Source organism: Schistocerca serialis, chromosome 7, assembly GCF_023864345.2.
Source record: "Schistocerca serialis cubense isolate TAMUIC-IGC-003099 chromosome 7, iqSchSeri2.2, whole genome shotgun sequence".
NCBI classification, from domain to species: domain Eukaryota; kingdom Metazoa; phylum Arthropoda; class Insecta; order Orthoptera; family Acrididae; genus Schistocerca; species Schistocerca serialis.
This window is the reverse complement of record NC_064644.1, coordinates 94,879,804-94,904,283: the sequence shown is the minus strand read 5'-3', so window position 1 is coordinate 94,904,283 and position 24,480 is coordinate 94,879,804. Positions and strand designations below refer to the sequence as shown.

At 41.6% G+C, this 24,480-nt stretch overlaps 1 protein-coding gene across 1 annotated transcript in view; it reads left to right on the top strand.

Annotated features, from left to right (window-relative positions):
- The first annotated feature begins 18,490 nt into the window (after positions 1 to 18,490).
- LOC126412908 (myrosinase 1-like) overlaps positions 18,491 to 24,480 on the top strand; it is a 117,821-nt gene continuing 111,831 nt past the window's right edge. The window contains exon 1 of the mRNA XM_050082798.1: positions 18,491 to 18,656. Coding sequence (XP_049938755.1) covers positions 18,491 to 18,656 — 166 coding nt within the window. The remainder of the gene's footprint in view (positions 18,657 to 24,480) is intronic.

The window sequence follows — 24,480 nt, the reverse complement described above, 5'->3', positions numbered from 1 at the left end:
GTTACACTTCTCATCTGCAAACTGCACTCTCTTCCTCTTTGTACTCATGTCTATGGCTCCTTTTGTACAGACTGGCTTCAGCTCAGATCATGAGACTTGGGAATCAAGGCATGGGTCTTTTTTAAAAACGAGAACAAATGGGAAATAGGGTAACAAATTTTCTTCGTTTAGTGGTTATGTGTACAGGGTGAACATTAATAAAACCGACAAACTGCAGGAACGGATTCCTGGCGGGAAATGGAGAAGAAAAGGTCCAATGAATATGTGTCTGGAAATGAATCGTTGCCACAGTAGATAGCGCTGACGAATAACTCTTATTCTGACCACGTGCCGTGTGTTCCTTTTGTGGTGTAGGCTGTGTCATAGCTGCAGCGTACTGTAAGCAGCAGAATGGTCCAGTATTCATGTCGAGAACAAGCCGAGATGGTGTTTGTATACGACCAAGCAGATGGGAACGATCAGGAGTCAACATGGCTATACCGAAACAAGTAACTCTACAGACACGAACCACATCACACAACATTTCAAGCCCTTTTAAGGCGTTTGTTTGCTCATGGGTTTTTCAGACAGACGAACGTCCAGGGAGGCGGCGGCCTGTGCGTACACCAGATTTGGAGGACCGAGTTCTACAGGATATTTCGACGAACCCTAGTACAAGCTCCAGACAAGTGGCCCGACAACATGGTGAAAGCCAAAGCACGATGCGTGACAACCGCATGCATTGCATGCCACTTTGAACATCCGTTGAGACGTGGATGCGATGCAGCTCTGTACTGTGTTCCAGTACGATTTGTGTGTTGCACGTACACCGTCCATTTCCGGACGCATGTTCGCAGGACCTTTTCTCCTCCATTTCCGGTCAGGAATCGGTCCCTGCAGCTTGTCGGTTTTATTAATGTTCAAGCTGTATTATACACTAAAGTAACAAATTATTATTATTTATTTATTCACAATGTTCATTTCGCTTTATTAACAATCTATTCAGAGGTAGTTTAATAATAATAATGACTGGAAACTAATATATACACATGTGTTCAGGAATAGTTAATACACCAGTAATAATGATAATAATAATAACACTAATAATAATGCCGATAAACTCAAAATCATATTAAACATTTGGGAAACAGAACGGATCCCTTCTGAATGGAAATGCGCACTCATCCATTCAATCCACAAAAAAGGGGACAAAACTGAACCAAATAATTACAGGGGTATCTCACTCGTATCGGTCACATATAAAATCCTATCAAAAGTTCTCATGAATAGATTAGAAGAACAAGCTGACCCACAAATAGGAGAATACCAGGCTGGTTTTCGCAAGGGACGATCATGCATAGAGCAGATCTGGAATCTGAAAATGATTCTCCAGATGAGAAACACCCGAAACACAGTGGTTACTTTTGTAGATTTTAAAAAGGCCTACGACTCAATAGACAGAATAGCGCTCTGCAAGACGCTGGAAGAATTCAGCATTGACAGAAACACAAGAGCAATCATTCGGGAAACATTAACTGACACAGTCTTCAAGGTTAAATTTATGGGGGATATCTCGGAACCATTTGAAATCCAAACCGGAGTGCGACAGGGTGACGGACTTTCACCATTACTCTTTAATATCATTCTTGAAAAAATTATCAGGACATGGGAAAAAGAAGTCAAAGGAATCCAAATTGGCATTAGAAAAGATAATAGATTCAATGTGAAGTGTTTAGCTTTTGCGGATGACCTTGCAATCCTCACAAATAATAGAAAAGAAGCCACTGACGCCATAGAGAAGATACACGATATTGCACAAAGAACTGGCCTGCAAATCTCATATGAGAAAACCCAGTACATAGAAAGAGTGCCACAAGACAAATTGCCTATTGTGACAACCCATGGGAAAATCGTACAAGTACCACATTTTAAGTACCTGGTAGAAATCATCCAGCCATCAGGGATCAACCTAAAGGCCAATGAGGAAAGAATAAAAAAACTACATAAAGCATATAAACTCACGTGGAACTATTACAACAACAAGTCCATATCCATTAACGCAAAATTGAGGCACTACAACACTGTCGTACTTCCGGAGGCACTGTATGCATCTGAAACAACACAAATAGGTGGGCAAACTGAAATCAAAGGATTAGAGAAACAAGAAAGAAAAATTCTCAGGAAAATTTTTGGCCCGGTACAAGAGCAAGGAATCTGGAAGAAGAGACCAACATCAGAATTATATAAATACACAGACAAGATTACGGATACAATAAGGAAAAGAAGAATGCAGTTCTACGGACATGTCCACAGGATGAATGAAAACAGAATTTCAAAGCGAATTCTTAAAGTCATCAACTCAGGCAGGGGAAAAACAAAATGGATAAAAGAAGTTGAAGAGGACCTCAGACAAGCACACATAACAGTAAACGATGCAGAAAATAGAACTGAATTCAGGAACATCATCAAAAAACATAAATTTGACACCTCAACACAGAAGAGACCAGGATGCAAATGGACAGCGGAGCGAAAGAAACAACACAGTGAACACATGAAGAAAATTTGGGCTCAGAAAAAACATAAACAATCATCATAAAGGAATTGAAGTTCAAACGCTCTCTTAAATGGGAATAATCGAAAATAATAATAATAATAATAATAACAATAATAATAATGTCGATAAACTAATATGCACACTAACAAAGAATGTATGTAGTACATTTCCAATGACAGTTTTTCAAAGAAGGTACAATGTTGGAACGCTACAGCAGATTTACAATGGAACTATGAAATTTTAAAGTTGTCATTCATTTTTTGATACAGTTGGTACAGTCGTTATTTTTTATAATACAGCAGTTGCGATGTTTTATTTTCTCTGATACTATTGCTCCAATATTAGAAATACTTCTGCATACGGGAAACGAGCAATACTTAACACAGAAATCACCGATTATGACGACTAGCAGTAGATGAAAAACCTGTACAATACAAACGACACTAACACGCACATTACACTCATATATTTATTTACAAATAAATACATCCACTCTCTATCTATCTATTAGCAGAGTGAACAGTGTGAGTACGGCAGGGTTCCAGTGCAGTTCTTTCAAATAACGCTTTTGTCGTGGCATAACAGATTGACTTCCAGTATTGATACAGTGAGTACCACAAAGTGCTGTAATTGAATGGTAATACGGCGTACCATATGCAGAGAAGCATCTATACCATTGTGCAGGCATTCCAAGTTACGATCAAGTGCGAGAGTTATTGAGCCGTTTTGCGTGGCACATTTCACTGTACAATATGTGTACATTTTTGATCTAAGGTCTACAGACCCACCGTTTGCGACCCATTCACTTTCATTAGGCCAACGCTCTAATGGTTTGCTGACACAATACCATAGCGATTATTGGAATCACGTCTAGGCGCACCAAAAGTATTGTGGTAGCACCTTTTCGCTGTATATAGATCACAACACTGCACAAATATGTGAACCTGACCGTTTCCATATAAAGTAACTTGGGGTCTATGAATATTACAGTACTGGCCATTAAAATTGCTACACCAAGAAGGAACGCAGATGATAAACGGGTATTCATTGCACAAATATATTATACTAGAACTGTCATGTGATTACATTTTCACGCAATTGGGGTGCATAGATCCAGAGAAATCAGTACCCAGAACAACCACCACTGGCCGTAATAACGACCTTGATACGCCTGGGCATTGAGTCAAACAGAGCTTGGATGCGTGTACAGGTACAGTTGCCCATGCAGCTTCAGCACAGCTCATCAAGAGTAGTGACTGGCGTATGGTGACGAGCCAGTTGCTCGGCCACCATTGACCAGACGTTTTCAATTGGTGAGAGATCTAGAGAATGTGCTGGCCAGGGCAGCAATCGAACATTTTCTGTATCCAGAAAGGCTCGTACAGGACCTGCAACATGCGGTCGTGCATTATCCTGCTGAAATGTACGCTTTCGCAGGCATCGAATGAAGGGTAGAGCGACGGGTCGTAACACATTTGAAATGTAACGTCCACTGTTCAAAGTGCCCTCAATGAGAACAAGAGGTGACCGAGACGTGTAACCAATGGCACCCCATACCATCACGCGGGGTGATACGCCAGTATGGCGATGACGAATACACGCTTCCAACGTGTGTTCACCGCGATGTCGCCGAACACGGATGCGACCATCGTGATGATGTAAACAGAACCTGGAATCATCCGAAAAAATGACGTGTTGCCATTCGTGCACCGAGGTTCGTCGTTGAGTACACCGTCGCAGGAGCTCCCGTCTGTGATGCAGCGTCAAGGGTAACCGCAGCCATGGTCTCCGAGCTGATAGTCCATGCTGCTGCAAACGTCGTCGAACTGTTCGTGCAGATGGTTGTTGTCTTGCAAACGTCCCCATCTGTTGACTCAGGGATCGAGACGTGGCTGCACCATCCGTTTCAGCCATGCGGATAAGATGCCTGTCATCTCGACTGCTAGTGATACGAGGCCATTGGGATCCAGCACGGCGTTCTGTATTACCCTCCTAACAGGCGTTGGATCTCGACCAACGTGAGCAGCAATGTCGCGATACGATAAACCGCAATCGCAATAGGCTACAATCCGACCTTTATCAAAGTCGGAAACGTGATGGTACGCATTTCTCCCCCTTACATGAGGCATCACAACAACATGTCACCAGGCAACGCCGGTCAACTGCTGTTTGTGTATCAGAAATCGGTTGGAAACTTTGCTCATGTCAGCACGTTGTAGGTGTCGCCACCGGCGCCAACCTTGTGTGAATGCTCTGAAAAGCTAATCATTTGCATATCACAGCATCTTCTTCCTGTCGGTTAAATTTCGCGTCTGGTGCACGTCATATTCGTGGTGTAGCAATTTTAATGGCCAGTAGTGTAGTTTTTCGCAAACTCATAATAAACTGGTATATGTAGAGTTTGGATAGGTCTAATATAAACGTACCGACATAAACAGGTTTTGGAACTCCATCAAAACCTTAGCTACGACCAGAGGGATGTATTGTTTATCGCAGGTTGTGGCTCATTTAAAATTTGGCCTGGCGATATAATTATTTGCTCCATAGCGCATTTCCATTTTTGTTGTAATGTGAATTTCGCGATGTTTTCTAAGAATTTCCATTGTTTTTGCCGAAAATTGCATTATTCATAGGTTTAAGAAACCTTTTTAAAAGTCAGGCGCAACACAAGTCATCTTTTAAGTGTTAATATCAATATATTACTTGAACGGGGGTGCTGATCGAATTTAACAGTGCTGGTGACTCTAATTAGTTTCAATCTCAACTTGATGATTGGTGGAGGTTTTTGTAGTGCGTTATGTATCTTTTTTGTCCCCTTGCATCATCATCAGTTAACAATTTGGTGGATATAGATGATCCTGATATAGCATTAAATCACTGTGTCTGTCATGCAGACTATTAGGATAGATCACGTCCAACTCCACAACATAACCTAACCGGAAACCGTTGCCACAGCTCTGAAATCACCTAACCTGATGATTTCCCTGTTGGACAGCCATTGAAACCCTCAAATTTGACAGAAATGGTTGCATGGCATGCTTGTATAAACTGTTTACATCCAGGTACAAGATGCAAGCCCAGTTGTCAGACGCAATGAACTCTTCATCCACTTGTGGGTTATTTGCATTGGCCTGCCTATGGACGCACTAGCAAAGCCCTCTGTGAATCCCATGTTCAAGAAATAACATATCGATACCAGTCGAAAGTGCAATGTAGATATGCTTCTTTTAAACACTGCGTCTCATGACAGCCCTGGTGCAGTGTAACAGAAGGGAGGATTCAGCGTATATATTTCCTTCAATACGCCGGAATTTCTCGAATATATCTGTAACTAAGTATTTATAAGTGTTCACATAAAGTCTTTCATACTTCCCTAAATCAGGGATGTTGAACTGCTGGCAAACATTCGCCAGAAGTCGCTATTCAGCACTCATTATGACACTGCGAGTAAGTAACTATGCTGGGCAGAGTGGTTTCATGTAGTTTTTCTGTCAAATCCAGATATTCGTATTGGAAGGCCCTTTAAGGTCCCTTTCTTCGTTCCAAGCTGAAACTTAGCATCATTGGAATGTGCGTCTCCAGTGACGTGCATGTCCTCTTGACACATGGCTTCAGCAAGTTTCAGCAAGTGCATAAAAACTTGTAAGCCTAGGAATTGCATCTTAATTTTCGTTATGATTTGGTTGGAAAATGAAATGTATTTTTCTGTGCCCTCTGTCAAAAACCAACCTGATCATTGTGCAAGCTGAAACCAGCTGATTGCTCAAAGATGAAATGAGCATCGTACATGCTTGAGGAAGAAAACGGGTATGTGTTGTGGCAGTTGGAAGTTGACGTTTCATGAGTTGTGTGCTGCAGTGTAGTATTTGCCTGTGATGAGGACGTACTGAAAATAAACGTATCCGAATTTTTTATTCTGTTCTTAATATCAGTTGAAATGTTACGTGTCACGTATTTTACCGTTCAACTTTCCCACTTTGCTGACACATGTTGCAACCCTCTGCCAACAGAGAGCTCGCAATTACAGCGTGTAACGTGGTGGTGCGTAGAGTAACTATTTTGGTGCATGAGAAATAGTATGCTGTCACCCCTAAAAAACTGAAAGCATAAATTGGAAGAATTCGTCCACGCATGAAGCACCCTCTCCTTCAGGAGCGACAAAGCCAGACCACAAATGAACACTACGACATCTGCAACAATCCGACGCCTTGGGTTCATTGTCATTAGTCATACCCCACATAGTCGCACTTGGCCCCATCCAATTTTCACGTTTCTAAAACTTAAAGAAAACCTTTGAGGACTTGACTTTGATGGGGATGAAGCTACGCAAGCAGGACTGAGGTTGTGGCTCCATCAACATACTATTCAATGTACGTAAAAAAGCAGTATTCCATTTCAGTCCATAGACTATCATGGCACTGTACTGAACAAATATTTGAATGTTGTGCTGGGCCAGTTGAATTCAATGAAATTAAACTTCTAATTTTTGTTGTTTTATAGGTCCCCTAAATCTGACATCAGATCATTTCTGCTCAAGCAAGAAATGGTTCTTGATTCACATTATAGCAAGTACCAGAAATTAGTTATATGTGGTGGCTCCAATATTGATTTTGTATATGATTGCGCAAGAAAAAGGATGCTGGTAGACCACCTAAATTCATATGATCTGATGCAGATTGTGTTTTTTCCACCTAGGGTACGGGGAAACACTAGCACAGACATAGACAATATTTTTGTTCGTTCTTCATTACTAGATGGGCATTCTGTTAATTAAAGGGTGACTGGTCTTTCAGAACATGAGGCAAAAATTTTAACACTAATTTGCTTTTGCACTCCAACAAATGTCACATGTAATTACAAACTATGTAGGGAAGTTAATCCAACAGCAATAGAGTTTTTTAAACGTCGTCAAGGAACAAGAGTGGCAGTATCTTTATAGCACTGATAACATAGATGACAAATAGAATGCTTTCCCCAACACATTTATCATTCTCTTTGAGAGTTTCTTTATAGCACTGATAACATAGATGACAAATATAATGCTTTCCTCAACACATTTATCATGCTCTTTGAGAGTTGCTTTCCATTAGAACGTTCTAAATGGGGTACTAGCAGTAAAAGACAGCCCAGATGGCTGACTAGTGGGATAATGTATCTTGTAGAACAAAGTGGGAATTATATCAAAATGTCAGAAGTAGTCACAATCAAGCTACAGTAACCCATTACAAACAATACTTCAAGATGCTTCAAAATGTTATTAGGAAGGCAAAGAGAATGTGGTATGCAAAACAATAGCTAATTCAAAGGATAAATTTAAAGCCATATGGTCAGTTGCGAAGGAAGTGTCTGGTCAGCAGTAAAAGGTCGACAATATAAAGTCAATTCATAGTAAAAAAAAAACCTGTTACTGATATATATATATGTACTGTATTTAACAACCATTTTCTGAGAATTTTTGGTGAATTAAATGAAAATTTTGATTCTACAGAGAATCATACAACACTCTTGGCAAATGCCTTTCCGAGATTGATGCCTGAAATACTCCTCTGTGATACAGACAACGGGGAGATTGAGTCAACAGTCAAATCACTGAAGACTGAGGACTCTCATGGATATGATGGAGTGTCCGGAAGAATATTAAAGTACTGTACTGCACATGTTAGCCTCGTTTTTCAAACGATCTAACAGTGTTCAGAAAGGATAGATTAAATACAGTTGGTGGTGGAGTATTTATTGCTGTAAGAGGTAGTTTGCCTTGTAGCGAAATTGAAGTAGATAGTTCGTGTGAAATAGTACGAGTAGAGGTTATACCTGACAATTGGACTAAACTATTAATTGGATCGTTTTACCGACCCCCCCCCCCCCCACACACACCCGACTCAGAAGATATAGTTGCTGAACACTTCAAAGAAAACTTATTTCAAATAAGTACCCCGCTCATACAATTATAGTCGGTGGTGACTTCAATCTACCCTCGATATGTTGGAAAAATTATACGTTTAAAGCCGACGGCAGGCATAAAACGTCATCCGAAATTGTACTGAATGCTTTCTCAGAAAATTATTTTGAACAATTAATGGTTGCGAAAGCATACTTGACCTTTTAGCAACAAATAATCCTGGACAAATAGTGAGTATTGTGACGAATACAGGGATTAGCGACCACAAGGCAGTTGCTGCTAGGCTGAATACCGTAACACCTACAACCATCAAAAAGAAACGCAAAGTATATCTATTTAAAAAAAAAGCTGATAAAAACGCTCTTAACGCCTTTTTAAGAGAGAGTCTTCACTCCTTCCGATATGATCATGTAAGTGCAGAAAATTTGGAGAATGTTTTCAAAGAGATAGTATCGACAGCAATTGAGAGATATATACCACATAAATTAATAAGTGATGGTACTGATCCCCCATGGTACACAGAACGGGTCAGATCGTTGTTGCAGAAGCAACGAAAAAAGCATGCCAAATTTAAAAGAACACAAAATCCCCAAGACTGGCAAAGCTTTACAGAAGTTCGAAATATGGCGCGTACTTCAATGCGAGATGCTTTAAATAATTTACACAACGAAATTCCGTCTCGAAATCTGGCAGAAAACCCAAAGAGATTCTGGTCATACATAAAGCACACCAGTGGCAAGACGCAATCAATACCTTCACTGCGCGATAACAACGATGTAGTCACTGATGATAGTGCCACTAAAGCAGAGTTATTAAACACGGTTTTCCGAAACTCCTTCACCAAAGAAGACGAAGTAAATATTCCTGAACTAAATCAAGAACAACTGCCAAGATGAGAAACATAGAAGTAGATATCCTCGCTGTAACAAAGCAGCTCAAATCACTTAATAAAGGCAAGGCCTCCGGTCCGGATTGTATACCAGTCAGGTTCCTCTCGGAGTATGCTGATAAAATAGCTCTATATTTAGCAGTTATATACAACCACTCGCTCACAGAAAGATCCGTACCTAAAGACTGGACAATTGCTCAAGTCACACCAATACCCAAAAAGGGAAGTAGGAGTAATCCGTTGAATTACAGGCCTATATCACTAACGTCGATTTGCAGTAGGGTTTTGGAACCTATACTTCATTCGAACATTATGAAGTACCTCGAATAAAACGACTTATTGACACATAGTCAGCACAGTTTCAGAAAATATCGTTCTTGTGAAACACAACTAGCTCTTTACACTCATGAAGTAATAAGAGCTATCGATAGGGGATGTCAAATTGATTCCATATTTTTAGATTTCCAGAAGACTTTCGACACCGTTCCTCACAAGCGTCTTCTAACCAAACTGCGTGTCTACGGAGTAAAGCCTCAGTTGTGCGACTGGATTCGTGATTTCCTGTCAGAAAGGTCACAGTTCGTAGTAATAGACGGAAAATTATCGAGTAAAACAGAAGTAATATCCGGCGTTCCCCAAGGAAGTCTTATAGGCCCTATATTGCTCCTGATCTATATTAACGACATAGGAGACAATCTGAGGAGCCGTCTTAGATTTTTTGTAGATGATGCTGTCATTTACCGTCTTGTAAAGTCATCAGATGATCAAAACGACTTGCAAAATGATTTAGATAAGATATCTGTATGGTGCGATAAGTGGCAATTGATCCTGAATAAGGAAAAGTGTGAAGTTATTCACATGAGTACTAAAAGAAATCAGCTAAATTTCCATTACACGATAAGTCACACAAATCTGAAGCCTGTAAATTCAACTAAATACTTAGGGATTACAATTACAAATAACCTAAATTGGAACGATCACATAGATAACATTGTAGGTAGAGCAAACCAAAGACTGCGATTCATTGGCAGAACACTTAGAAGGCGCAACAGGTCTACTAAAGAGACTACTTACACCACGCTTGCCCGCCCTATTCTGGAGTATTGCTGTGGGGTGTGGGATCCGCATCAGGTGGAACTGACGGATGACTTCGAAAAAGTACAAAGAATGGCAGCTCGTTTTGTATTATCGCGAAATAGGGGAGATAGTGTCACAGACATGTTACGTAAATTGGAGTGGCAATCATTAAAACAAAGGCGATTTTCGTTGCGACTGGATCTTCTAATGAAATTTCAATCACCAGTTTTCTCCTCCGATTGCGATAACATTCTGTTGGCACCCTCCTACATAGGGAAATGATCATTGCAATAAAATAAGAGAAATCAGGGCTCGCAGAGAAAAATTTAAGTGCTCGTTTTTCCGCTTGCCGTTCGAGAGTGAAATGGTAGAGAGACAGCTTGAAGGTGGTTCATTGAACCCTCTGCCAGGCACTTTATTGTGAATAGCAGAGTAATCATGTAGATGTAGATGTAGATTTAGCCATATTTGTTATTTTTCCTTTAGGAACGGTCGGTTTCCTGGACGATTAAAGTACTCAGAAGTAAAGCCGCTTTATAAAAATGGAGAAACGGATAATGTAGACAATTTTAGAGCTATTGCTATGCCAACAGTGTTTGCTAAAGTTATTGAAAGGGCTGTGTAGGTAAAGATAATTGATCATTTTATACCACATGATTTGCTATCAAATGTACAGTTTAGAAGTTGTTTAACAACTGAAAATGCTATATTATCTTTTCTCTGTGAGGTACGGTACAGGATGTCTTAAACAAAAGGTTTCGAACGCTTGGCATATTTTTTGATTTAACTAAGGCGTTTCATTGTGTTGATCACAAAATATTGCTCCAGAAGTTGGACCATTACGGAATATGGGGAGTAGCTCACAATTGGTTCATCTCTTACTTTAGCAACAGACAACAAAAGGTCATTATTCACAATGTTGAGAATTGCTATGATGTGGGGTCTGATTGGGGTACAGTCAAGTGGGGGGGTGCCCCAGGGATCAGTGTTGAGGCCACTTCTGCTCCTTATTTATATAAATGATATGCCATTTAGTACTACAGGTAACTCTAAAATATTTCTGTTTGCTGATGACACTAGCTTGGTAGTAAAGGATACACTGGCACTGTTTCAAATAGTGTAGTTCATGACATAAGTTCATGGCTTCTAGAAAATAAACTAACGCTAAATCACAGTTTTTAACACACAATTCAACAAAATCTGACGTTTTAATTTCACAGAATGGGCATATGATTAGTGAAACTGAACAGTTCAAATTTCTAGGTGCTTGGAAAACCCACGTTCAGGACCTTGTTCATAGACTTAATGCTGCCATTTTTACTATTCGAATGGTATCTGAAATGAGTGATCGTTCGACACGAAAATTAGCCTACTTTGCTTATTTTCATTCGCTTATGTCGTATGGTATTATATTTTGGGGTAACTCTTCCCTTTACAAAAGGATAATTTTGGCTCAGGAATGGGCGGTTCGGGTAATAAGTGGTGTTCAGTTCACGAACCTCTTGTCGACCCTTGTTCACTAGTCTGGGTACTTTGACATTGGCGTCTCAATATATATATATTCCTCACTGTCATTTCTTGTTAGCAATATTAGCTTATTCCCAAGAACAAGCAGCTTTCACTCAGTTAATACTCGGCCGAAATCAAACCTGCATTTGGATTGGACCTCCTTAACTCTTGTGCAGAAAGGTATGCGGTATACTGCTGCATCCACTTTCAATGAGCCACCACTCGAATGCAAAAATCTTAGCAGTAATCCACGCGCTTTCGAATCGAAACTGAAAAGTTTCCTCATGGGTCACTCCTTCCATTCTGTCGAGGAGTTCCTTGAAAAATTAAGCTGATTCTTGTTATGTTGTTGATTGCGTTTACTTAAACTTATGGCTTGACTTTTTCGGGTTCATAAACATTTTATTTTATCTGCTAATACTTTTATGTTGTAATTTCATGTACTGACACGTTCCATGACCTTGGAGATTTGCTCCTCAATTTGGTCCTACGGAACTTGACGTGTAAATAAAAAATAGAAATAAAATTAAAATTTTGACCGAAGTTTTGCTCATGAGAGAGGGCCGAAATGGTGTCAAAAAACCTCACAACTGAGAGGAAGGACAATCGAAGAAAAGTATGCGTTGGTCTTCTTTTGAAGATTGCCAGTAACTGGAAATGGTTTAGTCGTGTGATAACAGGTGATGAAACCTGCGTTTTTGAGAACGGTCCCGAGACAAGGCACAAAGTGGGGAGCGGCACACTGAGACATCTCCTCGACCGACGAAAACTCGAATGAGCAAGTCAAACATGAAAACAATGGTGATCTGCTTTTTTGACAGTGCAGAAATCGTGCATAAAGAAATTGTTCTTCCAAGACAAACTGTCGACCAAATGTTTTACAAATATATCCTTGAAAGGCTCAGGGAAATGGTGAATCGAGTGAAACAGGACGTTGCAGACAAGAGGATGCTGCATCTTAACAACGCCCCATGTCTCTCGGCTACTTCCATCACGGAATTTTTGACCTCAAAATGGCATTCCTGTTGCTTGACAACCTCCCCCCCCCCCCCCCCCCCCCCCCTATATTCGCCTGAACTGAACTGAGTTCTTGTGATTTTTATCTTTTCCCGAAATTGAATAATCTCTTAAAAGAACATCAGTTTGGGACTCTGGAGAACATCTAAAAGAACGTGACCGACATGTTAAACGCCCTACCAGTTGAAGCCTTTCTGCGCTTCTACCAAGATTGGGAACGACGACTCACCCGGTGTATAGATGCCAAAGGGAACTATATTGAAGGGGACACATTGTTGTTTGAAAAAAAAAAAGAAAACTTTCATAGATAAAGAAAGCATTGTCATTTCTTTTCTCACACACCTCGTACCTCCAAATATATTTCAGTTAAGTGCTGCCAATGGCTCCAGTGTGTTTTAGTTCTACATACTTGTATATAAAAAAGTTCCTGCATGTTTCTTGATGTGGAGGAAAAATGTCAGGCAGCTAAAATATCATTTTTGATAATAATTAAAGAAATTCAGCCTTGAGATAACACCCCGCCATTTTTACGTATCCATTTTAATGTCTGGGCAGCCATGACGTCATTTTTGAGTCATAAGCCGTGCGGTCTAAGGCGCCTTGTCACGGTCCGTGCTGCTCTCCCCGTCGGAGGTTCGAGTCGTCCCTCGGGCGTGGGTGTGTGTGTGTTGTCCTTAGCGTAAGTTAGTTTAAGTTAGATTAAGTTGTGAGTAAGCTTAGAGACCGACGACCTCAGCAGTTTGGTCCCATAAGACTTGACCACAAATTTCAATTTTTTTAGTCATAAATTATTGTAATTCAGTCTGACCCAACCATTTATACATCCCCCAATTGGTCAAGAGGAGTGGGGGAGGAGTGACAGGGAAGGCAGTAATTTTTGGGTCATAAATTATGGTCATTAAGACAAGACTAAAATCATGTGGTTATAAATTAGACATAAACGTAACATAAGAACACAAGTGAATGGTTTATTTATAAAAGGCTAAATGCATTTCGTGACCATTTTGTTTACGTAACAGTTCCAGCCAAGTAGACGGATTGTTTACTTATTGGTGAACAATGGGACCATTGTCCTGGTCCCCTACTTTCGTAATGGGTAAGTGACGAAATCGATCTCATATTGTTTCGGGAACAGTCCCACTATTTGGCTTGTTTTATTTAAGGAAAGCACAGGAGTACTAAATAAGGAGACCAAGATTGAGATGCAAATTCCGTTGGTAGCAAATTATAGCCTGGTGCCTGAACAACAGCACAGACTTGTTGGATTGCACGATCCAGTGTGAGATGAGTAGACTGTACTACATCAGAGGATGTGACATCACCACATTTCTCATCGCCGCATAGAGCAATCTAGCAGGACGTAATTGGTGTCAGCAAGGTGGAACATGGACTGTCGATGATTGGAAGACTGCATCATCTTACAAGGATAAGTGTGGTCATAGCCAGCGTGAGAGCACCGTCCAATTGACGTTCAAGAAAACATATTACTTCGACAGGGGGTTGCCATGTGCCACTGGATACATGATTAAATGATTCAGTTGAAGAAGCAGGAGGATGTACTAGAAATCTCACCCATCAAAACTTTAAGCAGCTAGTACTAGTACCGACATCTTTCACTGAAATTAATAGACTTATAAAAAATACACATATACAGGGTGGTCCATTGATAGTGACCGGGCCAAATATCTCACGAAACAAGCATTAAACGAAAAAACTACAAAGAACGAAACTCGTCTAGCTTGAAGGCGGAAACCAGATGGCGCTATGGTTGGCACGCTAGACGGCGCTGCCATAGGTAAAACGGATATCAACTGGGGTTTTTTAAAAATAGGAACCCCAATTTTTATTACATATTCGTGTAGTACGTAAAGAAATATGAATGTTTTAGTTGGACCACTTTTTTCGCTTTGTGATAGATGGCGCTGTAATAGTCACAAACGTGTAAGTACGTGGTATCACGTAACATTCCGCCAGTGCGGACGGTATTTGCCTCGTGATATATTACCCGTGTTAAAATGGAACGTTTACCAATTGCGGAAAAGGTCGATATCGTGTTGATGTATGACTGTTGTGATCGATATGCCCAACGGGCGTGTGTTATGTATGCTGCTCGGTATCCTGAACGACATCATCCAAGTGTGCGGACCGTTCGCCGGATAGTTACGTTATTTAATGAAACAGGAAGTGTTCAGCCACATGTGAAACGTCAACCACGACCTGCAACAAATGATGACGCCCAGGTAGGTGTTTTAGGTGCTGTCGCGGCTAATCCACACATAGTAGCAGACAAATTGCACGAGAATCGGGAATCTCAAAGACTTCGGTGTTGAGAATGCTACATCAACATCGATTGCACCCGTACCATATTTCTATGCACCAGGAATTATATGGCAACGACTTTGAACGTCGTGTACAGTTCTGCCACTGGGCACAAGAGAAATTACGGGACGATGACAGATTTTTTGGATGCGTTCTATTTAGCGACGAAGCGTCATTCACCAACAGCGGTAACGTAAACCGGCATAATATGGACTATTGGGCAGCGGAAAATCCACTATGGCTGCGACAAGTGGAACATCAGCGACCTTGGTGGGTTAATGTAAGGTGCGGCATTATGGAAGGAAGGACAATTGGCCCCCATTTTATCGATGGCAATCTAAATGGTGCAATGTATGCTGATTTCCTACATAATGTTCTACCGATGTTACTACAAGATGTTTCACTGCATGACAGAATGGCGATGTACTTCCAACATGATGGATGTCCGGCACATAGCTCGCGTGGGGTTCAAGCGGTATTGAATAGCATATTTCATGACAAGTGGATTGGTCGTCGAAGCACCATACCATGGCCCGCATATTCACCGGATCTGACGTTCCCGGATTTCTTTCTGTGGGGAAAGTTAAAGGATATTTGCTATGGTGATCCACCGACAACGCCTGACAACATGCACCAGCGCGTTGTCAATGCATGTGTGAACATTACGTAAGGCGATCTACTCGCTGTTGAGAGGAATGTCGTTACACGTATGACGGACATCATTTTGAGCATTTATTGCATTACTGTGGTATTTACAGTTAATCACGCGTTCTCAGAAATGATAAGTTCACAAAGGTACATGTATCACATTGGAACAACCGAAATAAAATGTTCAAACGTATCTACGTTCTGTATTTTAATTTTAAAAACCCACCTGTCACCAACTGTTCGTCTAAAATTGTGAGACATATGTTTGTTACAGCGCCATCTATCACAAATAAAAAAAAAGTGGTCCAACTAAAAGATTCATATTTCTTTACGTACTACACGAATATGTAATAAAAAATGGAGGTTTCTATTTAAAAACACGCAGTTGATATTTGTTTCACCTATAGCAGCGCCATCTAGCGGGCCAACCATAGCGCCATCTGGTTTCCCCCTTCAAGCTAGACAAGTTTCGTTGTTTGTAGTTTTTTCGTTTGACTCTTGTTTCGTGAGATATTTGGCCCAGTCACGATCAATGGACCACCCTGTATATTAAATATGCAATATTAAAATATGGAATTGTTAAACCCCTTTTTAAGGAATGTAACAAGAAAGACTTAAATAATTGTCGTCCAGTATACTTACTGATGTCTTTTTCCAAAACATTTGAAATAATAATGTACGCAAGAGTAGTGTCACATTTAACGGGAAACAACTTAACGTAGAATATCATATTTTGGGTTCCAGAAGTGCTGCTCGACTGAGAATGCTCTTTATACATTCACTCAGCAAATATTACAAACCTCGAAGAATAAAAATATTACCAAATAGTTTTTGTGTGATCTTTCGAGGGTGTTTGATTGCATACTTCATGTCACTCAAAAATCCCTGATGTTTTACGGAATTAATGGCTTTACACATAACTAGTTTGAATCAGACTTAACAAACATAATTAAAAGAATGAATGTGCTGAATAATTCAAACAATGTTTTAAGGAAGAAAATTTCAGTGACTGGTTGGAAATCACGGAGGGAGTCCCACATGATTAAATTTCTGCGTCTGCTTCTATTCCATATACACCCGTGTGTAAATGACCTTTCACTTAACATTTTCCAACCAGAATTGATACTTTTCGCAGACGATGCTAGTGTTATACCAAATCTCATTAGAGAAAAAGCGTCAGAAGAGATGGTTAATGATGTTTTTCAAAGAATTATTAAGTGGCTCTCTGAAAGTGAACTATGCCTTAGATTTAAGAAAAAAACGCTATATCCGTTACTGTACAACAGGAACAGAATTCAGTAAACAAGGTAGAATGCTCCAAAATTTTGGGTGTACTTATCATTGAAAACTTGAAATGGAAGAAACACATTACAGAGTTGCTCAAACAATTGAGTTCATCTACTTTAACGATTCGTATATCTGCTGGTCTTGGAAACAAACCAATCAACCTCCTGACAAATTTTGAATATTTCTACTCAATAACGTCTTATGAAATACTTTTTCTGTTGTAACTCATCACTTAGACAATAAGTATTAACTGCACAAAAGCGAACAGTAAGAAAATATGTGGTTGTGGTGTTCACCCGCCTTCGTCATGTAAGCACTTCTTCAAGGAGCTAGGCATTTCAACTGCACTATCACAATACATATATTTACTAATGAAACTCGTCATAAATAATCAATCACAATTTGACAAAAATAGTGGCGTCCATACTTACAACACTAGAGGAAGAAACTACATTTATTACTCATTACTGAAGCTGTCAGTGGTTCAGAAAGGAAGTCACTATGCAACGGCAAAAATTTTTTTCATTTGTCCAAAAACATAAAATGTCTGACAGGTAGCAAAGCAAGTTTTAAATATAATCTGAAATCGTTTCTCCTGGATATTTCCTATTTCATAAGCTAATTTGCGTTTAAACATTGTGGCAGCACGTAAAAAAGTTTATAAGTTTAGTTGCATGATTAGGACTGAAAACGTACGTATTAATTAATATTAACACTAATCACTTTTACATATCCTGTAAACTTACTTGTTCCATGATTTTTGGAGCACGAAAATAACTAACGAGTACGCAATTACTGAAGTGAGGGCGGTTAGCTGCAAGATTACAAAAGGAACTCACACAACTGCATAACTGAATCAAAGAAAGAAGTAGGTTACAGAGAGAGAATGCTTCGACGGTTGGGGTTTCCCCCTGCATCTACTTCCTGCCACTGCAACTTTGCACCGTGGCACGGACGGCTTAGTGCCCGCACGACTTTTGCCTCTCTCTGGTTCGAATGTCCCACCGTCGACCAGTAATGGAAGATGTCCTCGAACCCGTCTGTCTACTCAGTCTGTCACCAACGCAGCAGGTATCATCAATTTAATCTCTCGTGGTTGTAAGTACTTCTCGGCATCAAGGGCACCTCACAATCTTATCAGCCCTGATTACTTCCTGTCGCGATACAATCACGTACATTTTTAACATGCTTTCTTCAATAGACTCTCTGAAAGTAATAAGTACTTGAAACAAGCGGCTACAGATTGCAGGCACGAGACGTATATAAACGGCACTGAAATGACGGGCCACGGTCGAGACCGTGTCGGTACGAAATGCAGGGAGCGGCGTTACTTGCCGCGGCGTTGGCCGCCCTGAGTCTGTTGCAGGGGGTTCCCCTTAGAGCGGCGGCACAGAGAGCTGTCAATCAGTTCCCAGACGACTTCTACTTCGGCGCATCCACTGCCTCCTACCAGATCGAGGGCGCTTGGGACGAAGATGGTGAGTCCCTTCTATTCCAGTCTCGTATTGTTCGTGAAAAGAAAGATTGTCGGTATGCCTCTGTGTGGGCTCCAACCTCTCTGATTTTATCCTCATGGTCTCTCCGCGAGATATACGTAGGAGGGAGTAATATACTGCTTGACTCCTCGGTGAAGGTATGTTCTCGAAACTTCAACAAAAGCCCATACCGAGATACTGAGCACGTCTCTTGCACAGTCTTCCACTGGAGTTTATCTGTCATCTCCGTAACGCTTTCGCGATTACTAAATGAACCTGTAACAAAGCGCGCTGCTCTCCGTTGGATCTTCTCTATCTCTTCTATCAACCCTATCTGGTACGGATCCCACACCGGTGAGCAGTACTCAAGCAGTGGGCGAACAAGTGTACTGTAACCTACTTCCTTTGTTTTCGGACTGTATTTCCTTAGGACTCTTCCAATGAATCTCAGTCTGGCATCCGCTTTACCGACGATTAATTTCATATGGTCATTCCATTTTAAATCACTCCAAATGCCTACTCCCAGATAATTTACTGAATTAACTGCTTCCAGTTGCTGACGTGCTGTACTGTAGCTAAATGATAAAGGATCTTTCTTTCTATGAATTCGCAGCACATTACACTTCTATACATTGTGATTCAGTTGCCACTCTCTGCACCATGCGTCAATTAGTTGCAGATCCTCTTGCATTTCAGTACTATTTTCCATTGTTACAACCTCTCGATGCCAAAGTGGGTGTAGAATTCGCGCTTTCAGTAAATCTTATCGCCATTGTGTCAGCAATAAAATTGTCTTCCAAACTGTGGCAGACTCTCTGTCTCTTTTGCACACACACACACACACACACACACACACTCGTGTTTGCCCCTCCTCCTCCTGCACCTCCCCTCCTCTCTCTCTCTCTCTCTCTCTCTCTCTCTCTCTGTCTCTATCTCTCTCTGTATGAGCTTATGGAGTGCAGTAGAGGGAGCAATCTGGATATCAGATGACGGTTGAAATGATCTCTAGTGCAAAAATCTACTAATACCCGTATTGCTGGCAGCTGTTTTGATCACAACCGAGGTAGAACCTTCCTACACGTCGGTCAGGGGCCTGAATATGACGTAGTAAAACGCTGAAACTGGTTACCAAACAACGTAAGGATTGAAACCAGATGGCTGAAAGGTATTTAATTTGACATCCTGTATCGAACAGCCGAGTCCTGCAACCATCTCTAAAAAGATGGACATACATTAGTTTCTATCTCAGCCACAGCCAGACAAAACGACAGGTAGAAACGAAATTCCATTACATGCTGCAAAAGACAGACTATCCACATTATTCATATCTAATACGTTCCGAGTACAACAAATAAAAAGAAAAAAAATGGCTCTGAGCACTATGCGACTTAACTTCTGAGGTCATCAGTCGCCTAGAACTTAGAACTAATTAAGCCTAAATAACCTAAGGACATCACACACATCCATGCCCGAGGCAGGGTTCGAACCTGCGACCGTAGCGGTCGCTCGGCTCCAGACTGCAGCGCCTAGAACCGCACGGCCACTCCGGCCGACAAAAAGAATAAAACTTTTCGTATAGCTCCACATCATTCTGCGTTTTGAAAGTAAGACTGATAGATGTTTCTTGTGAAAGTTTGTGATACATGCTGTCCAGTCACATTAATGCGATCATCTGTCAAAAGTCTGAATGACCACTGCTTGCAGCGTGGACTGCTGCAAGACGTGCAAGAAGAGAGCAAGTGAGGTGTTGAAAGGTATCGACAGGGATGTGGAGACATAACAACTCCACTGCCGTGTATAGCTGCGCTACGTTTCTCAGATGAGGATCAATGACGCGAACAGCCCGATCGAGTTGGTCCCACAAATTCTGGATTGGGTTTAAAGCCGGGGAGTTTGGTGGCCAGCGGAGTAAGGGAAACTCATTCTGGCGCTCTCTGAACCACTTACGTACAAGGCGAGCTGAGTGACATGTTGTACTGTCCTGCTGGTAGATGTCATTGTGCCAAGGGAAAACAAACTGCATGTAGGGGTCGACATGGTCCCCAAGGATATATACACTCTTATGTTGATACATTGTACTTTCCAGAATGACGAGATCATGCAGGGAATGCCACGAAAACATTCCTCGGATTATAACGCTCCCTCCTGCGGCCTGAGAGTTTGCTTTCAGATGTTTCACACCGTCCACGCCAACTCCCATCGGTCCAATGGAGCATAAAATATGATTCATCTGTGAAGGCCACTAAGTGGACGCCAGGTTGCGGTATTGCAAATTTATTTACTTATTCATTTATTGCCAAATTATAGACCTGTTATCTCATGTTTTAAAAACAGGTCATACATCTTACAGTTTTCGGTTTTATCCACAACGTTTTACAGTAATTTAAGGTTGAAATACAAATAACATTTTATTGTTTTTAACGAGAATATAAAAAGATGATAGGATAGAGATTTGTTAGTGCCATCACCGATTGTGACTAACGGTGACTATCTCGGAATGGTATTGCAAATTGCAGACTTCGTCACCAATGTACAGCAATCAGCATGGGTGCATGAACCATACACTTTTCTGTGGAGGACCATAAGCAGCAACGTTCGCTGGACGGTCGTTCAGGAGAGACTGTTGGTAGCCCTGGGGCAGGCGGTTAGTCGCTCAACAGTTGCGCATCTAATCGCCCGTACACATCTCATCCGTGGTACAGCACAGCTATCTCGGTGTCAGTTTTGGATAGTGCCCTTTTACCACACACGGCAACTTTAACCATGGCGGCACGCGAACAGTTTACAAACTTAACCGTTTCAGAAATGCTTCCACCCTTGGCCCAAAAGCCAATGATCATGCCCTTTTGGACGTCAGATAAATCTCTCCGTTTCCGCATTACAAAAACGGCTACGCTGTTTCCAACGCCCCACCGACGTACTGTACGTAGCGTCTACTGCTAGTGCTGCCACCTGACTCTGTGAGTGGTTTTTGCATGTTGACTTCGAACGTAGGCGGATTTCATATTAACATGACTGGCCCGTATAGTAGCATATAAAGATATTTTGTTGCATGATCAAGAAACATTGTACTGAACCGCAACGACGATGGTACTAGAGAAGCAGAGAGAAAATGCGGCTTTGTCTGCTGCATGCGTAGTGCTGGTCTGTTTATTCATGTTTCATGCGAGTAAACTGACTCGTAACCCAAGAGCAATTAGATATGTACGAGGGCAGTTCAATAAGTAATGCAACACATTTTTTTTCTCGGCCAATTTTGGTTGAAAAAACCGGAAATTTCTTGTGGAATATTTTCAAAAATTCCTGCTTCGTCTCGTATAGTTTCATTGACTTCCGACAGGTGGCAGCACTGTACGGAGCTGTTAAAATGGCGTCTGTAACGGATGTGCGTTGCAAACAACGGGCAGTGATCGAGTTTCTTTTGGCGGAAAACCAGGGCATCTCAGATATTCATAGGCGCTTGCAGAATGTCTACGGTGATCTGGCAGTTGACAAAAGCACGGTGAGTCGTTGGGCAAAGCGTGTGTCATCATCGCCGCAAGGTCAAGCAAGACTGTCTGATCTCCCGCGTGCGGGCCGGCCGTGCACAGCTGTGACTCCTGCAATGGCGGAGCGTGCGAACACACTCGTTCGAGATGATCGACGGATCACCATCAAACAACTCAGTGCTCAACTTGACATCTCTGTTGGTAGTGCTGTCACAATTGTTCACCAGTTGGGATATTCAAAGGTTTGTTCCCGCTGAGTCCCTCGTTTAACCGAACACCATAAAGAGCAAAGGAGAACCATCTGTGCGGAATTGCTTGCTCGTCATGTGGCTGAGGGTGACAATTTCTTGTCAAAGATTGTTACAGGCGATGAAACATGGGTTCATCACTTCGAACCTGAAACAAAACGGCAGTCAATGGAGTGGCGCCACACCCACTCCCCTACCAATAAAAAGTTTAAAGCCATACCCTCAGCCGGTAAAGTCATGGTTACAGTCTTCTGGGACGCTGAAGGGGTTATTCTGTTCGATGTCCTTCCCCATGGTCAAACGATCAACTCTGAAGTGTATCGTGCTACTCTTCAGAAATTGAAGAAACGACTTCAGCGTGTTCGTAGGCACAAAAATCTGAACGAACTTCTCCTTCTTCATGACAACGCAAGACCTCACACAAGTCTTCGCACCCGAGAGGAGCTCACAAAACTTCAGTGGACTGTTCTTCCTCATGCACCCTACAGCCCCGATCTCGCACCGTCGGATTTCCATATGTTTGGCCTAATGAAGGACGCAATCCGTGGGAGGCACTACGCGGATGATGAAGAAGTTATTGATGCAGTACGACGTTGGCTCCGACATCGACCAGTGGAATGGTACCGAGCAGGCATACAGGCCCTCATTTCAAGGTGGCGTAAGGCCGTAGCATTGAATGGAGATTACGTTGAAAAATAGTGTTGTGTAGCTAAAAGATTGGGGAATAACCTGGTGTATTTCAATGCTGAATAAAACAACCCCTGTTTCAGAAAAAAAAATGTGTTGCATTACTTATTGAACTGCCCTCGTAGTTTTGTGTGGGGAACACTGACGGTGCAGGAACGACATCCGCCCACGCTCTGACATCAACATGCCAGATTCGTTAATAACCATGTCGACCGTGCGCAGGTACGGGATGAAAGATAGGACAAAGAAGTAAATTGGCGGGGCAGCACCAGAATACATTCTGATCTAAAACCACCTCCAGCTGGTAAAGTTATATTGTTCTGCTACTAGTTTTGACGTTAAGTCATCGTTTGGCAGATTTCAAATTTTGAAATACAAATTTGGAATACCTTAGATACGATACCTATTTAGCTAGTAAATGTAAGTGAGCCTGGAGAATGGCACGACGTCTTCGAGACTATAACACAAGTTAGTTACGTGATTGATTGTGGCAGATGTCCAAACCTACCACTCCAAGCACACTTTTACTGTTGGGGCTCAAGGTTCGCCATACAGAATATAGCTAGGCAGCCTCCAGTGGCAATGTACAAAGGGCGTTCAAAAAGTTTTGCACAGTCGACTCTAATTTTTTATTTTTTGCTGGAGGAGAATGAAATTTTTTGTGAACATACTTGGAACAATTAGCTATACATTGAGCCTACTCAATGTAGCGTCCATCAGCTGTGACGCATCTGGCTCGACGTTCTTCCCGTGATGTAAATGCACTTTGGTAATATTCTAGGGATTGACTTTTACACCACCGCTTGACACAGGAAATAAGGTATTTCTCACTATCAAATGTTTTACCGCGCAGGTGGGTCTTCAGACGACCAAAGAGGTAAAAACCAGACGGATCGAAGTCCATACTGTAGGGAGGATGAGGAACAACTTTCCGATCAATTTTTCTGATTTTCTCCTGCGTCATAAGGGCTGTATGGGGTTTGGCATTGTCATGGTGTAGTCTGATGAGCTGACCCTGAAGCCGTGGTCTGTGGGTCTTGATGGCAGGTCGCAGCTTGTCCAATGACAAACAGTAACAGTCCCTGTTAATTGTGGAGCCCGATCGAAAAAGTAAATGAAAATGACACCACACTGACCGCAGAAGAAGGAGGCTATCACCTTTCGGCGTGCTGCCCGTGAAAGCCTTGGTTTCTTCTTCCGAGGGGAATTCGAATGACGCTGCTCCATGGATTGGGTCTTACTCTCAGGTTCGGACAGAAAACAACCATCTTTCATCCTGGGTAATGACGCCGTCAAAACACTGTTTCCACTCTTCAGTAAAGGTCTTCATGAGACCCTCCCACACATTCTTCCTCATCGTTTTCATTTCTCTTGTCAACAATCTAGGCACCCAACGTGCACAGA